The following is a 21879-nucleotide window of genomic DNA, read 5'->3' on the forward strand; positions in this document are numbered from 1 at the left end:
CTTTTAGATACATTTCAAAATCTCAACTCTTCTTAATTAATACCACCGATAATATTTTGGACAATCTCTTTAGTGGTAGATACACACATACAATTCAAAAACCATTTAGAATATATTTCTCTCCTTGGGTTGGTAATTCTGTCACGCCCCCAGCCCCTTGAAATCAATGGATAAGCATGTTAATGCCTGTTGTGTCAGCTGCAGCTCAGTGGGTAGCACTCTCGCCTGAGTCAGAAGGCTGTGGGTTCTGTAAAGTCTGTGGGTTGTTTAGTTAATTAATACACAGACTCCAAGAGTAACTTAAAACAGGACTTTACTATTCGAAGGTCAGGGCGAATCTGCCCAATAAATCCTGACACAACACTTATATACTGGTGTGGTCACCATCGGTATTACAGTATACAGAAGCCAAACAAAGTAGCGCCACACCTAAAATAGTTCTCTTAAAGGTGAACGGTTACATACAATATTTCTCTTAAAGGTAGACGGGTACATACACTACAATCCTCCCTTTTTAGCTTACAACATACTTATTCCCCATTAAACATAACATATAATCAACTTCATGTAAAACAATTCACAGATATAGTCTCTGCGGGAAACAGTTCACAGATTCAGTCTCTGCGGGAACAGTTCACAGATTCAGTCTCTGGTCTTGACTCGGTCCGAACAACATCTCTGTGGTGTAGCCGGTTCACATTTCTAGCGTGACTCATCCAATAGTCTTTCCTTTGGCTTAACAGCTTGAACTTCCGTCCTGCTGAACCAGCAGTGCTGACTTTTACAAACAGCTGGACTGCCTTGGTAATTTTTCCTACTTTCCAACTGATTTGGCCCCCTTCTGATAGAAGTGATAATGATTTAGATGGTTATCGTCTTCTGCTTCGTCTTTTTCTTTTCTGCTTCTTGGAGACTCTCGGGGCTCCCTTATCCGCTGCCAGCTGTAGCACCACCATCTCCCTATGTTCCTTAGACTTTAAGTGCTTCATCCTGATTTCTGCACTTTGGGAGTTTTCATCACAAGCTGGGCAGACCAAGTCATCGTAATATTCCGTGTCACTCAACGGGTCATGGTAATATTCGGTGTCGTCCTGAGCTAGTCTAGCGAGAGGGCCTGCTACTTCTTCCTTACCCAACTGGACGTTAGCCGACTGTTGTTCCCTTCCTAGACATCTTTCCTGAAGAGACTTCTTCATGCGTTCATATTCATCCCGCTCTTCCTGGGTTTCCTGCCAATCCTTCACTAATGACCTCATTTGTGATTCCAATACTTCCCCTTCCATCGGGGATTGATTGATCGGGCTATTCAATCCTTCTACTGGAGCAGCTGTTTCAACATTCTGTAGTTCACATTGACGTGATTCAGCGTACTTTCGGCATCCCAGTAAAATCTGTGTTGCAACCTCAGCTATTTCCATAACTTTTGAGAGCTCTGAACGCCTTCCCTTTGAAGGTTGAAGTTCGTGTTCAAATGGTTCCCATTGCAGAGTCTTGTCTCTCAGCATATGAAGGAGTTGGCTGACCGTTAACTCTTCCACGGGGACCCTGTGGATCAGAGTCTTCTCCATTTCATCCACCTTTTCCTCCAATGCTTTCACCTTTTTTTCCTCTTGTACTTTGGCTTTAAGCGCTCGGAGAAGTTGCGCCTTGATGCTCTCTAGCTCATGTTCAGGGGCCATTCTTACAGTCTCTGTGTTTCTTACAGTTGCCTTTTCTTTCACTGAAAGAATTCCCAGTTGAATCTGTTCTTCAAGTTGTTGAACCTCGGTCATTGCCGCCTCATATTTGTCTTGGGTTTCCTTCAATATTTTTATGAGTTCTTGGACATCTTGACTTTCATGTTCTGCCATGTCTTTCTCCTCTAATTTCTCATCTATGGATGGAACTTCTACCGATGAGTCTGTCTTGGCCTTGAGCTCATTAAGAATTTCCTGCAGCCTTTGGACTTCTTGTTCATGTTCAGCCTTTAGTTGCTCATATGCTTCCACTGAAACTAGCTTTTCGGAGGTTGCCGAGTTAACCCCCTCCAGGATTGTAGCCTGGGCCTGTTCATACTGTTCCTTCAACTTCTCAAACTCTGCTTGTAAGGAGTCGTAGAGAAGAACTGGAATAAAATCCTGGCTTCCTGAAGATTCCTCTTCATTTGCTTCGTTCTGCAAATATTCTAACTCCTGAACATCATAAGGGAGATGTGATCGGTAATTGGTCACGATGGCTCTATGGTCGCTCTCTGTTTGAGCTAGCTGCTCCTGTTGTCTTTCCAGATTCTCCCATTCGGTGTCATAGAACTTTTTCATTGTTTTCATCTCTTGTACGAGACGGTAACTCAATTGTTCTAATTGTTGTCGTAATTTGAAATAAAGTTGAGTCCGAGCTCGGTGTTCTTCCGTCATGGATATGTCCTTAAACTGAACAGACTCAGAATTCTCTGTCAAACTATGTTGTCGTTGTTCGGTGGAGATCTGTTCTGAACTTTTGTTCTTCTCTGGAGCATAAGCCTTTCTGCATGCCTTCGTTTTTCCAACCTTAGTCGGCAAGTCCATTTTAGCCTTGTCTTTCACATTTGGGTTGGTCTTATCGTCATCCGATTCAGAATCTGAGCTGATTGTCTGCACCGAGTCCTCACTCATTATGGCTTTTAGATAGTGCCATTCCATGTCTATTTTCTTGATCCACTCCCGTCCTAGAAGTGGTGGTCCTCCCTCATGTAGTACGTATAAGTTCATTCGTGGGTGTTCTTTACCCCTATCTCTCACCTTGACTCTTATCTTTCCCATGGGGTATACTTTATGCCCCGTGTATGTCTGCAATACGAACTTGGTATCCCTTAAGGGTATATGTTGAGAATAGCTGGTGGTAATCCCTTCGATTTATGACTGATAGAGCTGATCCAGTGTCCAACTCCATTTTCACTTGGACTCCAGCTATTTTTAGCATGACCCAGATAGTTTGTAGGTCAGCTTCCTTACTCACATTGTGAATTCTCAGACTACCCAGCTCCTGGCCGTTTGGGTCTGAGTCCGAATTCTGTTCGTCTGAACTCTTCTCAGCCACCTTGTGTACCTTGTTGTACTTTTCCTGTGATGGCTTCCTTTGGCTGTTGGTCCTTTGGTTGTTGGTCTTCTTCCCTGACCGGCATACCTTAGCTATGTGACCCAGTTTGCCACATTTCCTACATTCCTGGTTCTTAAACCAGCATTGGTTCTGGTCGTGTGTTGTCTTCCCACAACGATAGCATTTTGTTGTTGTCGAGGTAATTTGATCCACACTGAGTGCCGCTGTCTTTAGCTGCATTTCCGCAGTTCCCTTCGCTGCGGCTTCGTGCGATGCTGCAATAAGGACAGCCCTGTCAAGTGTAAGGTCGTTCTCTTCGAGTAGTCGCTTTTGCGTTCCTTCCTTTGCCAATCCGCACACGAACTTGTCTCGCAATGCCTCTGTCAGATTCCCTCCAAACTGGCAGTATTTCGCTAGTCTACGCAGTTCGACCAAGTATTCTGCGTTGCTTTCGTCTTTCCGTTGTGTTCTTGCATAGAATTTGAATCGTTCCGCCAACATCAACGGTGTGGGGTTCAAGTGATCCTTCAGAACAGCCACAATATCATCGAAAGTCTGATCCGCCGGTTTAGCCGGTGATAGTAGATGCTTCAAGAGCCCGTATGTCTTCGCGCCCACCGAGTTTAGCAAGGTTATAGCTTTGTCATCTTCTTCTATTTTATTGGCCTCACAATAGATCTCAGTGCGTTCCACATACGTGGCCCAGTCTTCTACCTCGGAATTAAAATCGTTGATGTTACCACGCTTAGGCATCTTCCTCTCTTCCTGATATACACCCCGAATTATTTCTTAAAAATTTTTTTTTTTTTTTTAAGATGGCGGTTCCCGCGAAAATGGCGGTTTCCCGCGCTTATCTTCTCTCCCCGCCCACCTCAATGGCGGTTTCCCGCTTCTGTCTTCTTCCCCGCCTAATGGCGGCTTCCCGCGTTTCTTCCCTGGCGGGAGGGGTACACTTTCCCCACGGGCGACGGCCGCTGGCTTTCAGGTTCACAGCCTGCGCGTCGGCTTCAGTGCTTTCCCTTTTCTCGGCAGGGCAACCGGCGCTGGGTACACCCCGTTGACGGCGAACAGTTTCAGCCACTGGACTGGCTCTCGCTCAGTCTCCCTTGGTCGGCTCTGCCTCTCCCGCTCGCTCGGCTCCCAATCGCGCCTCCCAGCCCTCTCGCAGTCCGGTGCTTCCCTCCCCGGCTGCGGCTGAGTTTATCTCTTCCCGCGCCTACGTTCCCGGTCGCAGCGCTTCGTGGCTTCGGTCGCAGCCCGGCCTTTTTCGCCGGTCGCGGTCTAGCTGTCTCGCGACGCCGTTGCGTCCCCAGCCTGTCTGTACCGCGGCTTCCTTGCTCCACGCTGCCCCAGTCTCAGCGCCTCTGGACCCGATTTCTGTCCGGCTCCTTTCCCCCTCGACCGTGGTCGAGTGCACCGCCCTTATCCTCCGGTTATTCTTTTTACTTTCCCTTACTCACAGTCACCGTGGCCGCCTTGCTTCTCGTGCTGATCGGCTCACTCCTCACCGTGGCAGAAGGGACAGTCAGTGCCTGTTGCTGATGGAAGTCTTTGTCTCTAAATTCTTCCTCCTTTCTAGTTCTGCAACCTCGAGTTTTCTCCCAGCAGAACAACGAGGGCGGTTGCCTCTTCTCGACGCTCGTTAACTGCTTCGGAAGTATTGTTGCCGCAGGGTACGATCGGACTCGTCGCCACTGTAAAGTCTGTGGGTTGTTTAGTTAATTAATACACAGACTCCAAGAGTAACTTAAAACAGGACTTTACTATTCGAAGGTCAGGGCGAATCTGCCCAATAAATCCTGACACAACACTTATATACTGGTGTGGTCACCGTCGGTATTACAGTATACAGAAGCCAAACAAAGTAGTGCCACACCTAAAATAGTTCTCTTAAAGGTGAACGGTTACATACAATAGTTCTCTTAAAGGTAGACGGGTACATACACTACAGGTTCAAGTCCCACTCCAGAGATGTGAGCACAAAAATCTAGGCGGACTCTCATGTACAGTAGTGAGGGAGCGCTGCACTGTCGGAGGGGCGGTACTGAGGGAGCGCTGCACTGTCGGAGGGGCGGTACTGAGGGAGCGCCGCACTGTCGGAGGGGCGGTACTGAGGGAGCGCTGCACTGTCGGAGGGGCAGTACTGAGGGAGCGCCGCACTGTCAGAGGGGCGGTAATGAGGGAGCGCCGCACTGTCGGAGGGGCGGTACTGAGGGAGCGCCGCACTGTCGGAGGGGCGCTACTGAGGGAGCGCTGCACTGTCGGAGGGGCGCTACTGAGGGAGCGCTGCACTGTCAGAGGAGCAGTACTGAGGGAGTGCTGCACTGTCAGAGGGGCAGTACTGAGGGAGCGCTGCACTGTCGGAGGGGCGGTACTGAGGGAATGCTACACTGTCGGAGGTGCCGTCTTTCAGATGAGATGTAAAGGATCCCATGGCAATATTTCGAAGAGTTCTCCCCGGTGTCCTGGACAATATTTATCCCTCAATCAACATAACAAAAAACAGATTATCTGGTCATTATCACATTGCTGTTTGTGAGAGCTTGCTGTGCGCATTTCCTACATTACAACAGTGACTACACTTGAAAAGTGTTTCATTGGCTGTAAAGCGCTTTGGGACGTCTGGAGGCAGTGAAAGGCGCTATCTAAGCGCAAGGCTTTCTTTTCTCTTCTTCCTTGCTCCAGAACTGGCACCGAAACCTCTGGCACTGAAACCCTTCTCAGCCTGTTAGAAGATGAAAAAAAAAATCTACCACTACCTCTGTTGAACCACGAGGCCACAGGACACTCACTAGTACAGCCCATGGGTGAACCCTGCTCTAAGTACTGCGCTTGTGATGCTGTGGCTGGGTCTCGTTCAGCTCCTGTGCACCGAGAGTGATTTTAAACTTCCAAGTGTAATGATATTCACGAATTTCCTGTGTTCTTTGTTCAATGTGAAAGACGTGAATCTCACAACGTGAACACAGATTTTCAGCTCTTATCTGCTTAACCCTGTGGTTCAGGTGGACGTTAAAGATCCCAGCAGGACTTCTTTCGATATCTTTGCCAAAATTTCTCCCTCCCTCGAATGCTACTGTGGGATCTTTCTGTGCAGAAAATGCTCCTTCCCACCTGCAAACTGCAAGATTTTTGCTTCAGAGTAGTAAGGATTAATTGGAATAATGAAAAGAGCTTGAATCATGATATACCTATCAATTCATCCAATGAAAAGCGACGAGTTAAGAAAGTAACTATAGGTTTTTATTGGCTAAATAACAGAGCCCACCCTCGTGGGTGATCGGATCCAACAAGGAGGAATACCAGCCAGTCGACCACCTTTATACCTGGGCAGGTAGGTGGAGCCATGGGCGGAGTCAGCAGTGTTCAGCCCAGGTATAACAGCGTGACAAGAGGCGACCTCGTATAGTGATACAACAGTGTGAACAGTGATAACGATATAACAGTGAAAACTATAGTGTAACGATAGTGAACGACAAAAGTGGTTTACCACATTCACCCCTTGTTTAGATTTGAGTCCGGCGGGGTGAAGTGTACTACCAGTTCTGGTATGTCAGTCTGTCCGGAGGCCTCGTAAGCCTTTCTGATCGTCGCAGCGGTGGTGTGGCATTCTCCGGTGTTGATGCTGGTGTCTGCGTGGTCGGCGAAGGCTCGTGGGGTTCCGGCGTGCCGTCTACCTGAGCTGGAATTGGGGGGGGGTGGGGGGGGGGTAAAGGTGGTGTCTCCGGAATGCCCGAGGGTGCGAGGTCCCGTAAGGAGACTGTGTCCTCCCGCCCGTCTGGGTAAGCCACATAGGTGTACTGGGGGTTGGCGTGCAGGAGGTTCACCTTCTCGACCAGGGGGTCCGTTTTATGGGCCCTCACGTGCTTTCGCAGCAGGACGGGCCCCGGGGAGGTCAGCCAGGTTGGTAGTGTGGTTCCCGTAGTCGACTTCCTGGGGAAAACAAACATTCGTTCATGGGGGGTGGCGTTAATGGCAGTGCAAAGTAGTGACCGGATGGAATGCAGCGCTGCCGGGAGGACCTCCTGCCAGCGGGAGGTTGGGAGGCCCTTAGACTTTAAGGCTAAGAGGACGGCCTTCCATACCGTCGCGTTCTCTCTTTCCACCTGGCCGTTCCCTCGGGGGTTGTAGCTGGTGGTCCTGCTTGCAGCAATACCTCTCGCTAGTAGGAACTGACGGAGTTCCTCGCTCATGAAGGAGGAGCCCCGGTCACTATGTATATAGTTTGGGAACCCGAACAAGGCGAAGAGGTCGTTCAGGCATTTGATGACCGTGGTACTGGTCATGTCTGGGCAGGGGAAGGCAAAGGGGAAACGGGAGTACTCATCAACGATGTTGAGGAAGTACACATTACGGTCAGAGGACGGGAGGGGCCCCTTAAAGTCGATGCTCAGGCGCTCGAAGGGGCGGGTGGCCTTGATCAGGCTTGCTCTGTCCGGCCTAAAGAAGTGCGGTTTGCACTCGGCACAGGTCTGGCAGTTCCTGGTCATGGTCCTGACCTCCTCGATGGAGTATGGCAGGTTGCGGGCCTTAATGAAGTGGTAAAGTCTGGTGACCCCGGGGTGGCAGAGGTCGTTGTGGAGGGTCTGAAGTCTATCACTTTGCGCGCTGGCGCATGTAATTCGTGACAGAGCATCAGGGGGGTCGTTCAGCTTACCTGGCCGGTACAAGATGTCATAAGCATAGGTGGATAGTTCGATTCTCCACCTCAATATCTTGTCATTCTTGATTTTGCCCCATAGCTTGTTATTAAACATAAAAGCGACCGAACGCTGGTCGGTGAGGAGGGTAAATCGTTTGCCTGCCAGGTAATGCCTCCAGCGTCGTACCGCCTCCACAATCGCTTGGGCCTCCTTCTCGACCGACGAGTGTCGGATCTCAGGGCCCTGTAGGGTCCTTGAGAAGAAGGCCACTGGTCTCCCCTCCTGGTTAAGGGTAGCGGCTAGGGCGAAGTCGGATGCATCGCTCTCCACTTGGAAGGGGATGGACTCGTCCACTGCGTGCATTGTGGCCTTGGCGATGTCTCCCTTAATGAGGGAGAAGGCTGCGCACGCTTCCTCCGTAAGGGGGAAGGATGTGGACTTCATGAGGGGTCTGGCTTTGTCTGCATAATTGGGCACCCATTGGGCATAGTAGGCGAAGAGCCCCAGGGTTCTCTTCAGAGCCTTTGGACAGTGGGGGAGGGGTAGCTCCATGAGGGGACGCATTCTTTCGAGGTCGGGGCCGATGACTCCGTTCTCTACTACACAGCCGAGGATGGCAAGGCGCGAGGTGTTAAACACACATTTCTCCTTATTGTAGGTGAGGTTCAGCCGTTGGGCCGTACGGAGGAATCTCTCCAGGTTAACATCATGGTCCTGCCGGTCGCGGCCGCAGATGGTGACGTTATCTAGGTAGGGGAACGTGGCGTGCAGCCCGTTCTGGTCAACCATCCGGTCCATCTCCCTTTGGAAGACCGAAACCCCGTTGGTGACGCCGAAGGGAACCCTAAGGAAGTGGTAGAGGCGGCCATTCGCCTCGAAGGCGGTATACTGGCGGTCCTCAGGGCGGATAGGGAGTTGGCGGTAGGCCGACTTAAGGTCGATGGTAGAGAATACTCGGTATTGTGCGATCTGATTGACCATATCAGATATGCGGGGAAGGGGGTATGCGTCTAGCTGGGTGTACCTGTTTATGGTCTGGCTGTAGTCGATGACCAGGCGGTTCTTATTGCCCGTCTTAACCACCACGACCTGGGCACGCCAGGGGCTGGTGCTCCCTTCGATGATGCCCTCCTTCAGGAGACGCTGCACCTCAGAGCTAATGAAAGCTCTGTCCCCGGCGCTGTACCGCCTGCTCTTGGTCGCGACGGGTTTGCAGTCGGGGGTGAGGTTAGCGAACAGGGAAGGTGGCGGGACCTTGAGGGTGGATAGGCCGCAGGTGTTACGCGGTGGGCGGTTTAAAATCTGTTGGTTGTCGACTGTGAGTGGGGGGAGGGGTCCGCCGTATGCTAGCGTGACGCTTTGGAGGTGGGATTGGAAGTCTAGCCCTAGTAGGACGGCGGCGCATAGCTGGGGGAGGACGAGGAGTTGAAAATTTTTATACTCCGTACCCTTAACCGATAGGGTCACAACACAGTAGCCGCTGATGTCTGTGGCGTGGGATCTCGATGCCATCGAGATCCGGTTGCGCGTTGGCAGGGCAGGGAGGGAGTAGTGGCTCACCGTGTCTGGGTGGATGAAACTCTCCGTGCTTCCGCTGTCGAACAGGCAGGTCGTGGCGTGGCCGTTTACTCTGATGTCCATCATTGACTTGGACAGGTGATGCGGGCGGGTTTGGTCCAGTGAGACGGAGGCTAGTGTATAGCTGAGCGAGTTGCTGTAGTCTGCGGGTGAGGCGGTAGTCGGGTCTAGAGGCACGGTGGCGGTCGAGCGTGGTGGGTAAAATGGCGTCTCCCACGAGGTTGGACAAAATGGCGGAGAAGATGGCTGCCCCCGTAACTCACATGAGGCACTGCTGGTGTCGGTTGCCTGTATCAAAGATGGCCGCCCCCATGACTCACATGTGGGGATGCTGGCCTCTGTTGCCTTGAAGGAAGATGGCCGCCCCCACAGCTCGCATGAGGCACTGCTGGCTTCTGATGATCCACCTCTGCAGGCCTTAGCGAAGTGGCCTTTCTTCATGCAGTTTGAGCAGGTAGAGTTCCTGGCTGGGCAGCGCGACCTCGGGTGTTTCGCCTGGCCGCAGAAGAAGCAGCCGGCGGCCCGATCGCGGGGGTCCGATGTCGGAGCCGGTACCGGGGGTGGCGGTCTCGATCAGGTCCGGGACGCCGAGGTAGGTCCCAGGGGGGTTGCTGCGGGGGGTATCGCGGTCGGGGTCGGTCCCAAGTCCCAGGGTCGCGAGTTACAGTACCTTGAGTATGCCTCGAGGTCCCGATGGGCCACCTCTAGAGAGAGAGCGAGGGCTGCAGCTTTGTCCAGGTCGAGGTCCCTTGCTTCCAGTAGTCTTTGCCGTGAGTAGTCGGACCACAGGCCTTTCACGAAGGCATCGCGGACATTGTCTTCAGTATTTTCTGCCGCCGTTACCGCTTTAAAGTTACAGTCTCTGCCGAGTGCTTGTAGCACCCGTAAAAATTCCTCCACGGGCTCTCCTGGCTGTTGCGGGCGGGATCTTAGGAGGTGTCTGGCATACATGGAATTTACCGGGGTTTGGTACTGTCTTTTCAGCCGGTTGATGGCGTCCTCGTATGTTTTAAGGTCCCGGATGAGTGCGAATACTTTAGGGCTCACTTGGGCGTTCAGAACTCTTAGCATGGATTTCTGAGGCACGCCGGATTCTCCCAGGTAGGCTTCGAAGCAGCTCAGCCAGTGTTCAAAGTCGAGGGCTGAGTTTGCTGCCTGTGGGTTTAGGTCCAGGTACGGTGGTCTGAGCGCTCGCAGCCAGGCCGGCTGCTGTGGCTGTTGTAGCTGGGCGTCTGGCTGGTCGCTTGGCTGGTCGTTTGACTGCTCAGGTGTCGACATTTTAAAATTTAGCCAATAAAATTGATATACCTATCAATTCATCCAATGAAAAGCGACGAGTTAAGAAAGTAACTATAGGTTTTTATTGGCTAAATAACAGAGCCCACCCTCGTGGGTGATCGGATCCAACAAGGAGGAATACCAGCCAGTCGACCACCTTTATACCTGGGTAGGTAGGTGGAGCCATGGGCGGAGTCAGCAGTGTTCAGCCCAGGTATAACAGCGTGACAAGAGGCGACCTCGTATAGTGATACAACAGTGTGAACAGTGATAACGATATAACAGTGATAACTATAGTGTAACGATAGTGAACGACAAAAGTGGTTTACCACAAATCATGGTACAGGCAGCTTCCTGGCTGGTGATTTGGATAAAGTTAACAAGTGTGCAGTCAGACAATCTCAAAGTTGCAGAAAAACACTTTAATTTATGGAAGCGATGGGCTAACATATGGAAGTGTTCTTTCACGTCTGTCGCTGCATTAGAACAAGTGGGACGGGGCAGAGCTCTCGGAACAAAAACATCACGGGACCCAACTTAAATAAAATTAAACTGAGCTTTCCCCACACAGGGGCTGCAGAGCACACACGTGTAGTAGGGCAGGAAGGCAGTGCAACAGCATTGCTCTCAACTGGGGGGCAGTGAAGAGGCTGGGGAGTGGAATAACTTTGCTCTTATTTGGTGAGAGAGGGGGTGTGGAAGGGATGGGAGGGGCGGCGTCATTTCCTGTGGTTTAAAGCCTGCATCAGTCACACTGGGGGAAGGGAAAACAGAGAAAAGTCAACATCAAGTCAACTGAGAAAAATTAAAACTAAAAACACAAAAACCAAAAGCAGACAAAGTCTTTTGTTGCATGCACTGGGGGGGAATGTCCATCTACAGAATGTCCGGCTCGCCGGGGGGGGAGGCGGGGCCAGGGCAGAGCCGGGGCACCGGGGGGAGGCGGGGCCGGGGCACCGGGGGGAGGCGGGGCACCGGGGGGAGGCGGGGCCGGGGCACCGGGGGGGGCGGGGCACGGGGGGAGGCGGGGCCGGGGCACCGGGAGGCGGGGCCGGGGGGAGGCGGGGCACCGGGGGGAGGCGGGGCCGGGGCCCTGGGGGGAGGCGGGGCCGGGGCACCGGGAGGCGGGGCACGGGGGGAGGCGGGGCCGGGGCCCTGGGGGGGGGCCGGGGCACCGGGGGGAGGCGGGGCCGGGGCACCGGGAGGCGGGGCCGGGGGGAGGCGGGGCACCGGGGGGAGGCGGGGCCGGGGCCCTGGGGGGAGGCGGGGCCGGGGCACCGGGAGGCGGGGCACGGGGGGAGGCGGGGCCGGGGCCCTGGGGGGGGGCCGGGGCACCGGGGGGAGGCGGGGCCGGGGCACCGGGAGGCGGGGCCCTGGCGGGGCCGGTGCACGGGGGGGGGGCGGGGCCGGGGCACCTGGGGCGGGGGCGGGGCACTGGGGAGAGGCGGGGCGGTGTCCGGGGCTCGGCGCGGTTCCCGGGAAGAGGCTGCCCCCGCCGCTGCTTACCGGCCTTGCCCGCCTCTGTCAGTGTGGGTGTTGTTCCGGACCAGCCGTCCACCTCGGCCGCCATGTCGTCAGCTGGCGGTGCCGCACCGAGGCCTGGGCCTGGGCCTGACTCTCTCGCCTCGCTCGCTCCCGCGCACGCGCGCTGATCCCAACCGCCGCGCGTTCTGTTTACACAAACCCACGTGGCCTGAGTCACCCACGTGACCGCTCCTCCGCAGCGTGTGGCCAATTGGAGTGAGGAGTTGGAGTGGCTTGTAAGCCAATCAGACCCAAGGGCGCTGGAGCGAAGGAGTGGGACCGCCGTTCTCGACCAATCGGACAGAGCAAGAGGGAGTGGACGGGTGGAGCAGGAGTCTCAGCCAATGGGAAGAAGCGAGATGGCAGTGAGCGGGGCGCTGGGCGCGGAGTTGGGGTTTGTCGGCAGCCGCGGTTCCTCAGGAGATGGCGGAGGGACAGAGCGGGCAATGGGCAGCGAGAGTTATCGCAGCCCAGACTTTAAGGCCCGCTTCTGCCAAATAGTGCGATAGCAAAATACTGCAGATGCTGGAAATCCAAAATAACAACAGAGAATGCTGGAAAAACTCAGCAGGTCAGGCAACATCCGTGGAGAGAAATTTGAGTTGACGTTTCGAGTTGAAACCCTTCTTCAAAACTGGAAAGAAAATAAAAAGATCGAAGGCAAAGCTGCGATCGATCGATCGCAAGCTTCATCAACTCTTGGACACCAACGGCCCTCCGGAACCTTCCTCCCCTTCACTTTCCTCTGACCCCCTTCTCCCAATCTCACCCCCTGCCGTGTTTTCACTATCCCCTCTGACCTTCCCCTCTGACCTCCTCTCTCTGACCCCGAACGATCAGTCCTCAGCAAAGGCCTGAGCTTCATCCCCGTACACCCCACCTCAATGAATTTCGAGCTCGGCACGATGCTGAACTCTTTTTCTGCCGCCTTCGTCTCCGTGCCCACTTCTTTGGCCAGGAGTTTTCTCCCCGCACGACTGACCCTTTCTCCCGCTTGCAGAATTCCCGTTCTCCCTGGACCCCTCCCTCTGGCCTCTTACCCTCTCTAGATCTTTTCATCGCTAACTGCCGCCGTGACATCGGCCGTCTCCATTTCTCTGCTCCCCTCACTCACTCCAACCTACCTCCCTCTGAACTTGCAGCACTCCATTCTCTTAGATCCAACCCTGACATTGTCATTAAACCTGCTGACAAGGGTGGTGCTGTTGTTGTTTGGTGCACCGACCTCTACCTAGCGGAAGCTGAACGCCAACTCTCCGACACCTCCTACCTCCACCTGGACCATGACCCCACTACCGAACATCAAACCACCGTTTCCAAGACTGTCACTGACCTCATCTCCTCTGGAGATCTTCCCCCCGCTGCCACCAACCTCATAGTTCCCCAACCCCGCACAGCCCGCTTCTACCTCCTTCCCAAGATCCACAAACAGGACTGCCCTGGTAGACCCATCGTTTCAGCCTGTTCTTGCCCCACGGAACTCATCTCTTCCTATCTCGACTCTATCTTTTCTCCCCTTGTCCAGTCTCTTCCCACCTACATCCGCGACTCTTCGGACGCCCTCCGCCACTTTAACAGTTTCCTGGCCCCAACCGCTTCCTTTTCACCATGGACGTACAATCCCTTTACACCTCCATCCCCCACCAGGATGGCCTGGGGGCGCTCCGCTTCTTCCTTGAACAGAGACCCAACCAGTCCCCATCCACCACCACCCTCCTCCGCCTGGCTGAGCTTGTTCTCACATTGAACAACTTTTCCTTTAACTCCACTCATTTCCTCCAAATTAAAGGTGTTGCTATGGGTACCCGCATGGGTCCTAGCTATGCCTGCCTTTTCGTGGGCTATGTGGAACAATCTTTGTTCCAGTCCTACTCAGGTCCCCTCCCTCACCTCTTTTTCCGATACATTGATGACTGTATTGGTGCCGTTTCCTGCTCTCGCCCCGAACTAGACAATTTCATTCACTTTGCCTCCAATTTCCACCCTTCCCTCACCTTCACATGGTCCATCTCTGACTCCTCCCTTCCCTTCCTCGACTTCTCCGTCTCCATCTCTGGGGATAGGTTATCAACCAATATTCACTACAAGCCCACTGACTCCCACAGCTACCTGGACTACACTTCCTCCCACCCCGCCTCCTGTAAGGACTCTATTCCATTCTCCCAGTTTCTCCGCCGTATCTGCTCCGACGATGTCACCTTCCACACCAGTGCTTCCGACATGTCTTCCTTTTTCCGCAACCGAGGATTCCCCTCTACCGTGGTCGACATGGCCCTCGACCGTGTCCGCTCTATCTCACGCACTTCTGCTCTCACCCCTGCCCCTCCCTCCCGGAACCACGATAGGGTTCCCCTTGTCCTCACCTTTCACCCCACCAGCCTCCACATTCAACGGATCATCCTCCGCCATTTCCGCTACCTCCAAAGTGATCCCACCACCAAACACATCTTCCCCTCCCCTCCCCTTTCAGCATTCCTTAGGGACCGCTCCCTCCGAGACACCCTAGTCCACTCCTCTATCACCCCCAGCACCCCTTCCCCTTTGCCTGGCACCTTCCCGTGCAAGCGCAGGAGATGTAACACTTGCCGCTATACCTCCCCCCTTCCCACTGCCCAGGGCCCCAAACACCCCTTCCAGGTGAAACAGCGATTCACTTGTACTTCTTGCAATCTAGTATACTGTATTCGCTGCTCACGATGCGGTCTCCTCTACATTGGGGAGACCAAATGCAGATTGGGTGACCGCTTTGCGGAACACCTCCGTTCAGTCCATAAGGGTGACCCCGAGCTTCCGGTCGCCTGTCATTTTAATTCACCGCTCCATTCCCACTCGGACCTCACCGTCCTCGGCCTCTTGTATTGTTCCACGGAAGCTCAACGTAAACTCGAGGAACAGCACCTCATCTTCCGATTAGGCACTTTGCAGCCTTCCGGACTCAATATCGAGTTCAATAATTTCAGATCATAACCTCGGCCCCTATTACATTTTTCCTTTTAATTTTTTCCACCCCTTTGTTTTGGGTCCTCCTTCCCCCCCTCCTTTCCTTTTGTTTCTCTCTCTCACCTGGCAGCTGTCCTTATCCTGCCAGTACACTTCACACCTAATCTCAGCTGCCTTTTGTCTCCACGGGCCCATTACCATCTCATCTGGCTTCTAATACCTTTTATTGTCTCCTTTTCTTCTTTTGTTCGATCGCAGCTTTGCCTTCAATCTTTTTATTTCCTTTCCAGTTTTGAAGAAGGGTTTCAACTCGAAACGTCAACTCAAATTTCTCTCCACGGATGTTGCCTGACCTGCTGAGTTTTTCCAGCATTCTCTGTTGTTATTCTGCCAAATAGTAAACGGGTAGTCCGGGGTAACAACAGAAAACGCTGGAAAAACTCAGCAGGCCAGGCAACATCCGTGGAGAGAGTCAACGTTTCAGGTCGAAACCCTTCGTCAGGACTGAAAAAACACAGGAAATGAAACAGATTAAAAGGCCAGTTTGGGGGCTGGGAAATGGGGATAAAGAACAAAAGAGAAGTGAAGAGACATTAAGAGGTATTCAAAACCAGACGAGATGGTGATAGGACTAGTGGAGACAAAAGACGGCTCTAGATTAGGTGTGAAATGCGCTGGCAGAATGGGAGACAGCTGCCATGTGGGAGAGAAAAAAAGGGAGAAGGGCACAAAACAAAGGTGTGAATAAAAAATATATATAAAAATGTAATAGGGGCTGAGGTTATCTGAAATTGTTGAACTCGATATTGAGTCCGGAAGGCTGTAAAGTGCCTAATCGGAAGATGAGGTGCTGTTCCTCGAGCTTACGGTGAGCTTCCGTGGAACAATGCAAGAGCCCGAGTACGGTGAGGTCCGAGTGGGAATGGGGCGATGAATTAAAATGACAGGTGACCGGAAGCTCGGGGTCACCCTTACGGACTGAATGGAGGTGTTCCGCAAAGTGGTCACCCAATCTGCGTTTGGTCTCCCCAATGTAGAGGAGACCACATCGTGAGCAGCGAATACAGTATACTAGATTGCAAGAAGTACAAGTAAATCGCTGTTTCACCTGGAAGGGGTGTTTGGGGCCTTGGACAGTGGGAAGGGGGGAGGTATAAGGACAGGTGTCCGGGGGGGGCCGATTGGGGACCAAAGTGGAGACCTACGCATGGAGGCAGAGGGCATGGCTGAGGTACTAAATGAGTACTTTGCATCTGTCTTTACCAAGGAAGAAGATGCTGCTAAAATCATAGTGAAAGAGGAGGTAGTGGAGATACTGGATGGGATAAAAATTAATAAAGAGGAGGTACTAGAAAGGCTGGCTTTACTTAAAGTTGATCAGTCACCAGGACCAGATGGGATGCATCCTAGGATGCTGAGGGAAGTAAAGGTGGACACCGCGGAGGTACTGGCCATAACCTTCCAATCCTCCTTAGATACGGGGGTGGTGCCAGAGGACTGGAGAATTGCAAATGTTGCACCCATATTCAAAAAAGGGTGTAAAGATAAACCCAACAACTATAGGCTGGTCAGTTTAACCTCGGTAGTGGGGAAGCTTTTTGAAACGATAATCCGGGACAAAATTAACAGTCACTGGGACAAGTGTGGATTAATTAAGGAAAGCCAGCACGGATTTGTTAAAGGCAAATCGTGTTTAACTAACTTGATTGAGTTTTTTGATGAGGTAACAAGAGAGGGTTGATGAGGACAATGCGGTTGATGTGGCATACCAGGACTTCCAAAAGGCATTTGATAAAGTGCCACATAATAGACTTGCCAGCAAAGTTGAAGCCCATGGAATAAAAGGGACAGTGGCAGCATGGATACAAAATTAGCCAAGTGACAGAGAGTGGTGGTGAATGGTTGTTTGTCGGACTGGAGGAAGGTACACAGTGGTGTTCCCCAGGGGTCGGTTCCAGGACTGCTGCTTTTCTTGATATGTATTAATGACTTGGACTTGGGTGTACAGGGCACAATTTCAAAATCTGCAGATGGCACAAAACTTGGAAGTATAGTGAACAGTGAGGAGTAGAGTGATAGACTTCAGGAAAACATAAACAGGCTGGTGAAATGGGCGGACATGTGGTAGATGAAAGAAAGACTTGCATTTATAGAGCGCCCTTCACGACCACCAGACGTCTCAAAGCGCTTTATAGCCAATGAAGTGCTTTTGAAGTGTAGTCACTGTTGTAATGTGGGAAACGCGGCAGCCAATTTGCGCACAGCAAGCTCCCACAAACAGCAATGTGAAAGTGACCAGATAATCTGTTTTTTTTGTTATGTTGATTGAGGGATAAATATTGGCCCAGGACACCGGGGATAACTCCCCTGCTCTTCTTCGAAATACTGCCATGGGATCTTTTACGTCCACCTGAGAGAGCAGACAGGGCCTCAGTTTAATGTCTCATCTGAAAGACGGCACCTCCGACAGCGCAGCCCATCCTCAGCACTGTACTGGAGTTTAACGCAGAAAAGTGTGAAGTGATACATTTTGGTACAAAGAATGAGGAGAGGACATATAAACTAAATGGTACAATCCCAAAGGGGGTGCACGAACAGAGAGACCTGGGGGGTATGTGTGCACAAATCATTGATGGGGGCAGGGCAGGTTGAGAAAGCAGTTAAAAAGGCTTACAGGATCCTGGGCTTCATAAATGGAGGTATAGAGTACAAAAGTGGAAGTTATGATGAACCTTTATAAAACACTGGTTCAGCCCCAACTGGAGTACTGCGTCCAATTCTGGACAGCGCACTTTAGGAAGGATGTGAAGGCCTTAGAGAGGGTGCAGGAAAGATTTACGAGAATGATTCCAGGAATGAGGGACTTCAGTTACATTGATAGACTGGAGAAGCTGGGATTGTTCTCCTTGGAGCAGAGATGATTGAGAGGAGATTTTATAGAGGTATTCAAAATCATGAGGGGTCTAGACAAAGTAGACAGAGAGAAACTGTTCCCATTGGCAGAAGGGTCGAGAACCAGAGGACACAGATTTAATGTGATTGGCAAAAGAACTAAAGAACCTAGATGCAGGAAGGATGTTCCCGATGGTCGGGGAGTCCAGAACCAGGGGTCACAGTCTAAGGATAAGGGGTAAGCCATTTAGGACTGAGATGAGGAGGAATTTCTTCACCCAGAGAGTGGTGAACCTGTGGAATTCTCTACCACAGAAGGCAGCAGAGGCCAATTCATTAAATATATTCAAGAAGGAGTTAGATATATTTCTTAAGGCCATCTTTTATGTATCTATGCAACGTAAGAATTTTTTTTTTTTTACGCAGCGAGTGTTTAAGATCTGGAATGCACTGCCTGAAAGGGTGGTGGAGGCAGACTCAATCTTACTTTTCCAACTCCCTTTTGAAAGATATCTGAAGGAAAAATAATTTCAGGGCTACGGGGAAAGGGCAGGGGAGTAGGACTAGCTGAGAGTCGGCATGGGCTCTACGGGCCGAATAGCCTGCTTCCGTGCTGTAACCATTCTATGTTTCTATGATTCTGTGAGGTGAGGCCAAATAGGCCAAAGAGCCAAGCATCCCAACAATTTGGCTAAGTGTGTCAGCCATGGCTCAGTGGGTAGCACTCTTGCCTCTGAGACAGAAGGTTGTGGGTTCAAGTCCCACTCCAGAGACTTGAGCACAAAAATCCAGGCTGATACTCCAGTGCAGTACTGAGGGAGTGCTGCACTGTCGGAGGGGCAGTACTGTGGGAGCGCTGCACTGTCAGGGGAGGCAGTACTGTGGGACCGCTGCACTGTCGGAGGGGCAGTACTGAGGGAGTGCTGCACTGTCGGAGTGGCAGTACTGTGGGAGCGCTGCACTGTCAGAGGAGGCAGTACTGTGGGACCGCTGCACTGTCGGAGGGGCAGTACTGTGGGACCGCTGCACTGTCGGAGGGGCAGTACTGTGGGAGCGCTGCACTGTCAGAGGAGGCAGTACTGTGGGACCGCTGCACTGTCGGAGGGGCAGTACTGAGGGAGTGCTGCACTGTCGGAGGGGCAGTACTGTGGGACCGCTGCACTGTCGGAGGGGCAGTACTGTGGGACCGCTGCACTGTCGGAGGGGCAGTACCGAGGGAGTGCTGCACTGTCGGAGGGGCAGTACTGAGGGAGTGCTGCACTGTCAGAGTGGCAGTACTGTGGGAGCGCTGCACTGTCAGAGGAGGCAGTACTGTGGGACCGCTGCACTGTCGGAGGGGCAGTACTGTGGGAGCGCTGCACTGTCAGAGGAGGCAGTACTGTGGGACCGCTGCACTGTCGGAGGGGCAGTACTGTGGGAGCGCTGCACTGTCAGAGGAGGCAGCACTGTGGGAGTGCTGCACTGTCGGAGGGGCAGTACTGAGGGAGCCCTGCACTGTCAGAGGAGGCAGTACTGTGGAACCGCTGCACTGTCGGAATGGCAGTACTGTGGGAGCGCTGCACTGTCAGAGGAGGCAGTACTGTGGGACCGCTGCACTGTCGGAGGGGCAGTACTGTGGGAGCGCTGCACTGTCAGAGGAGGCAGTACTGTGGGACCGCTGCACTGTCGGAGGGGCAGTACTGTGGGAGCGCTGCACTGTCAGAGGAGGCAGTACTGTGGGACCGCTGCACTGTCGGAGGGGCAGTACTGTGGGAGCGCTGCACTGTCGGAGGAGGCAGTACTGTGGGAGCGCTGCACTGTCGGAGGGGCAGTACTGAGGGAGTGCTGCACTGTCAGAGGAGGCAGTACTGTGGGACCGCTGCACTGTCGGAGGGGCAGTACTGTGGGACCGCTGCACTGTCAGAGGAGGCAGTACTGAGGGAGTGCTGCACTGTCAGAGGAGGCAGTACTGTGGGAGCGCTGCACTGTCAGAGGAGGCAGTACTGAGGGAGTGCTGCACTGCATTGTCGGAGGTGCCGTCTTTCGGATGTGATGTTAAAACTGAGGCCCCATCTGCGCTCTCAGGTGGACGTAAAAGATCCCATGGCGCTATTTCGAAGAAGAGATGGGGAGTTCTCCCCGGTGTCCTAGCCAATATTTATCCCTCAGTCAACATCACTAAAACATCATCTGGTCATTATCACATTGCAGTTTGTGGGAGACTGCTGTGTGCAAGTGACTACACTTCAAACAGTACTTAGAGTCATAACGGCACAGAAGCAGGCCATTCGGCCCATCGAGTCCGTGCGGGCTCTCTGTAGAGCAATCCCAGTCAGTCCCATTCCCCCGCTCTACCCCTGTAGCTCTGCCAGTTTATTTCCCTCAAGTGCCTATCCAGTCTCCCCATGAAAACATTGAGTGTGTCCACTTCCATCGGCAGCAAGTTCCAGGTCCTCACCACTCGCTGCGTAAATTTTTTTTCCCCTCACATCCCCCCTGTACCTCTTGCCCAAAACCTTAAATCTGTGTGCCCTAGTCCTTGTACCATCAACTAGTGAGGGAAACTGAAAATTAAAATATCTAGGTTCAAATTGATAACCTACGCCCAAATAATATTTTAAAAGGCTTTCAAGAATTAAGATGTGCATAAAACAGATAGCAACACATGTATATGTTAGAATTGAATTAATACCCAACAGGAAAGCTAAATTGTTCCCTGAATTGTCAGTATTTAGTATTTAGTGGTAAGAAGGTTTAGCCTGCAGTCATTAACCATTACGATTGTCAATACAAATTTGGTGCATTTTGTAAATAACTAAAGATGCCTGAAGCGACCAGATCTGGTAATGCAAATCGCATTATTACATTTGCTTTTCATTTACTAGAAAGCAGTTAGTTAGATAAAGGGTTAAAGTTGTTCTCTAGATCTACATTAGTTTAATTTCTAATGTTGGAAGCTAGCTCACTTTTTGCTGAGTTTACTGATGTGCCAAATAACTGCCTGAATCCATGAGGTTAAAACTAAAGGCTTTTATTAAGTAAGAATCATGGCATCAAGTTAACACAGGGCAACCATCATTCATCACCAACCCAGCCCTTATGAGTAAAACCCAGCTCTTATAAATAAGACTCACACCAATCAGGAGGGTCCATAAAGGCGGAGCTAGGGAGGAACATTAGTGGTTACACCTGTAAAACATTCCAGACATTAACAAATACAACAACAGACAATCCAGAACACAGAGTTATTTCATCACATTTACAAAACTAAATGATCACATTTTGTAAAGATTAGATGGTTCAAGCTCGCCATTTTGCTCATAAAGGGCACAGAGCATTGCACATTTCTTCAGTTTGCATCACTGATACAGGATCAGCACTGTAGTTTAGGAGATTTGCATTCCATATGCCTATGCCACAGAGTTTTAATTTCTTCAAGATAGATGCCTTTATTGAAATGCTCTCTGGATCGTCATACCAGACCTCATGGTATTTCTTACCAATCCTGTAGATAAAATATGGGGCTTTATGATCATCATCCCATATTCTGCTGGTAATTGATTCGCGCAGGCAGCCCATGATCAAACTGTATGATGTCGGCATTCCAGCCAAAAAGCTGCAAGGGGCACCTCGAAAAGGAATCTTCTTCAATGCACATCTACCAGCCTCAAAGAAGTGCATGCAAGGATAGTCATAACCATACCATGGAACTCCCAACGCAAGCTTTCAGGAATCAACACCCAGATTCATATAAGCGGAGATACCTGATAAAGTCGGAATCATAGAAAGTTGCAGCACGGAGGGAGGCCATTTTGGCCCATCGTGTCCGCGCCGGCCAACAAAGAGCTATCCAGCCTAATCCCACTTCCCAGCTCTTGGTCCGTTGCCCTGCAGGTTAGAGCATCCCAAGTGCACATCCAAGTACTTTTTAAATGTGGTTAGGGTTCCTGCCTCTACCACCCTTTCAGGCAGTGAGTTCCAGACCCCCACA

At 51.9% G+C, this 21879-nt stretch overlaps 1 protein-coding gene and 1 pseudogene across 1 annotated transcript in view; both read right to left on the minus strand.

Annotated features, from left to right (window-relative positions):
* LOC147123882 (programmed cell death protein 4-like) overlaps window positions 1-12240 on the minus strand; it is an 84065-nt gene extending 71825 nt beyond the window's left edge. The window contains exon 1 of the mRNA XM_085976489.1: window positions 12060-12240. Coding sequence (XP_085832615.1) covers window positions 12060-12123 — 64 coding nt within the window. The 5' untranslated portion in view covers window positions 12124-12240. The remainder of the gene's footprint in view (window positions 1-12059) is intronic.
* Window positions 12241-20922: 8682 nt separating this feature from the next.
* LOC147123883 (di-N-acetylchitobiase pseudogene) overlaps window positions 20923-21879 on the minus strand; it is a 1705-nt pseudogene continuing 748 nt past the window's right edge.

Source organism: Somniosus microcephalus, chromosome 2 (genome assembly GCF_052327205.1).
Source record: "Somniosus microcephalus isolate GS21.2 chromosome 2, FLI_Smic_1.0, whole genome shotgun sequence".
Classification (NCBI taxonomy): Eukaryota; Metazoa; Chordata; class Chondrichthyes; order Squaliformes; family Somniosidae; genus Somniosus; species Somniosus microcephalus.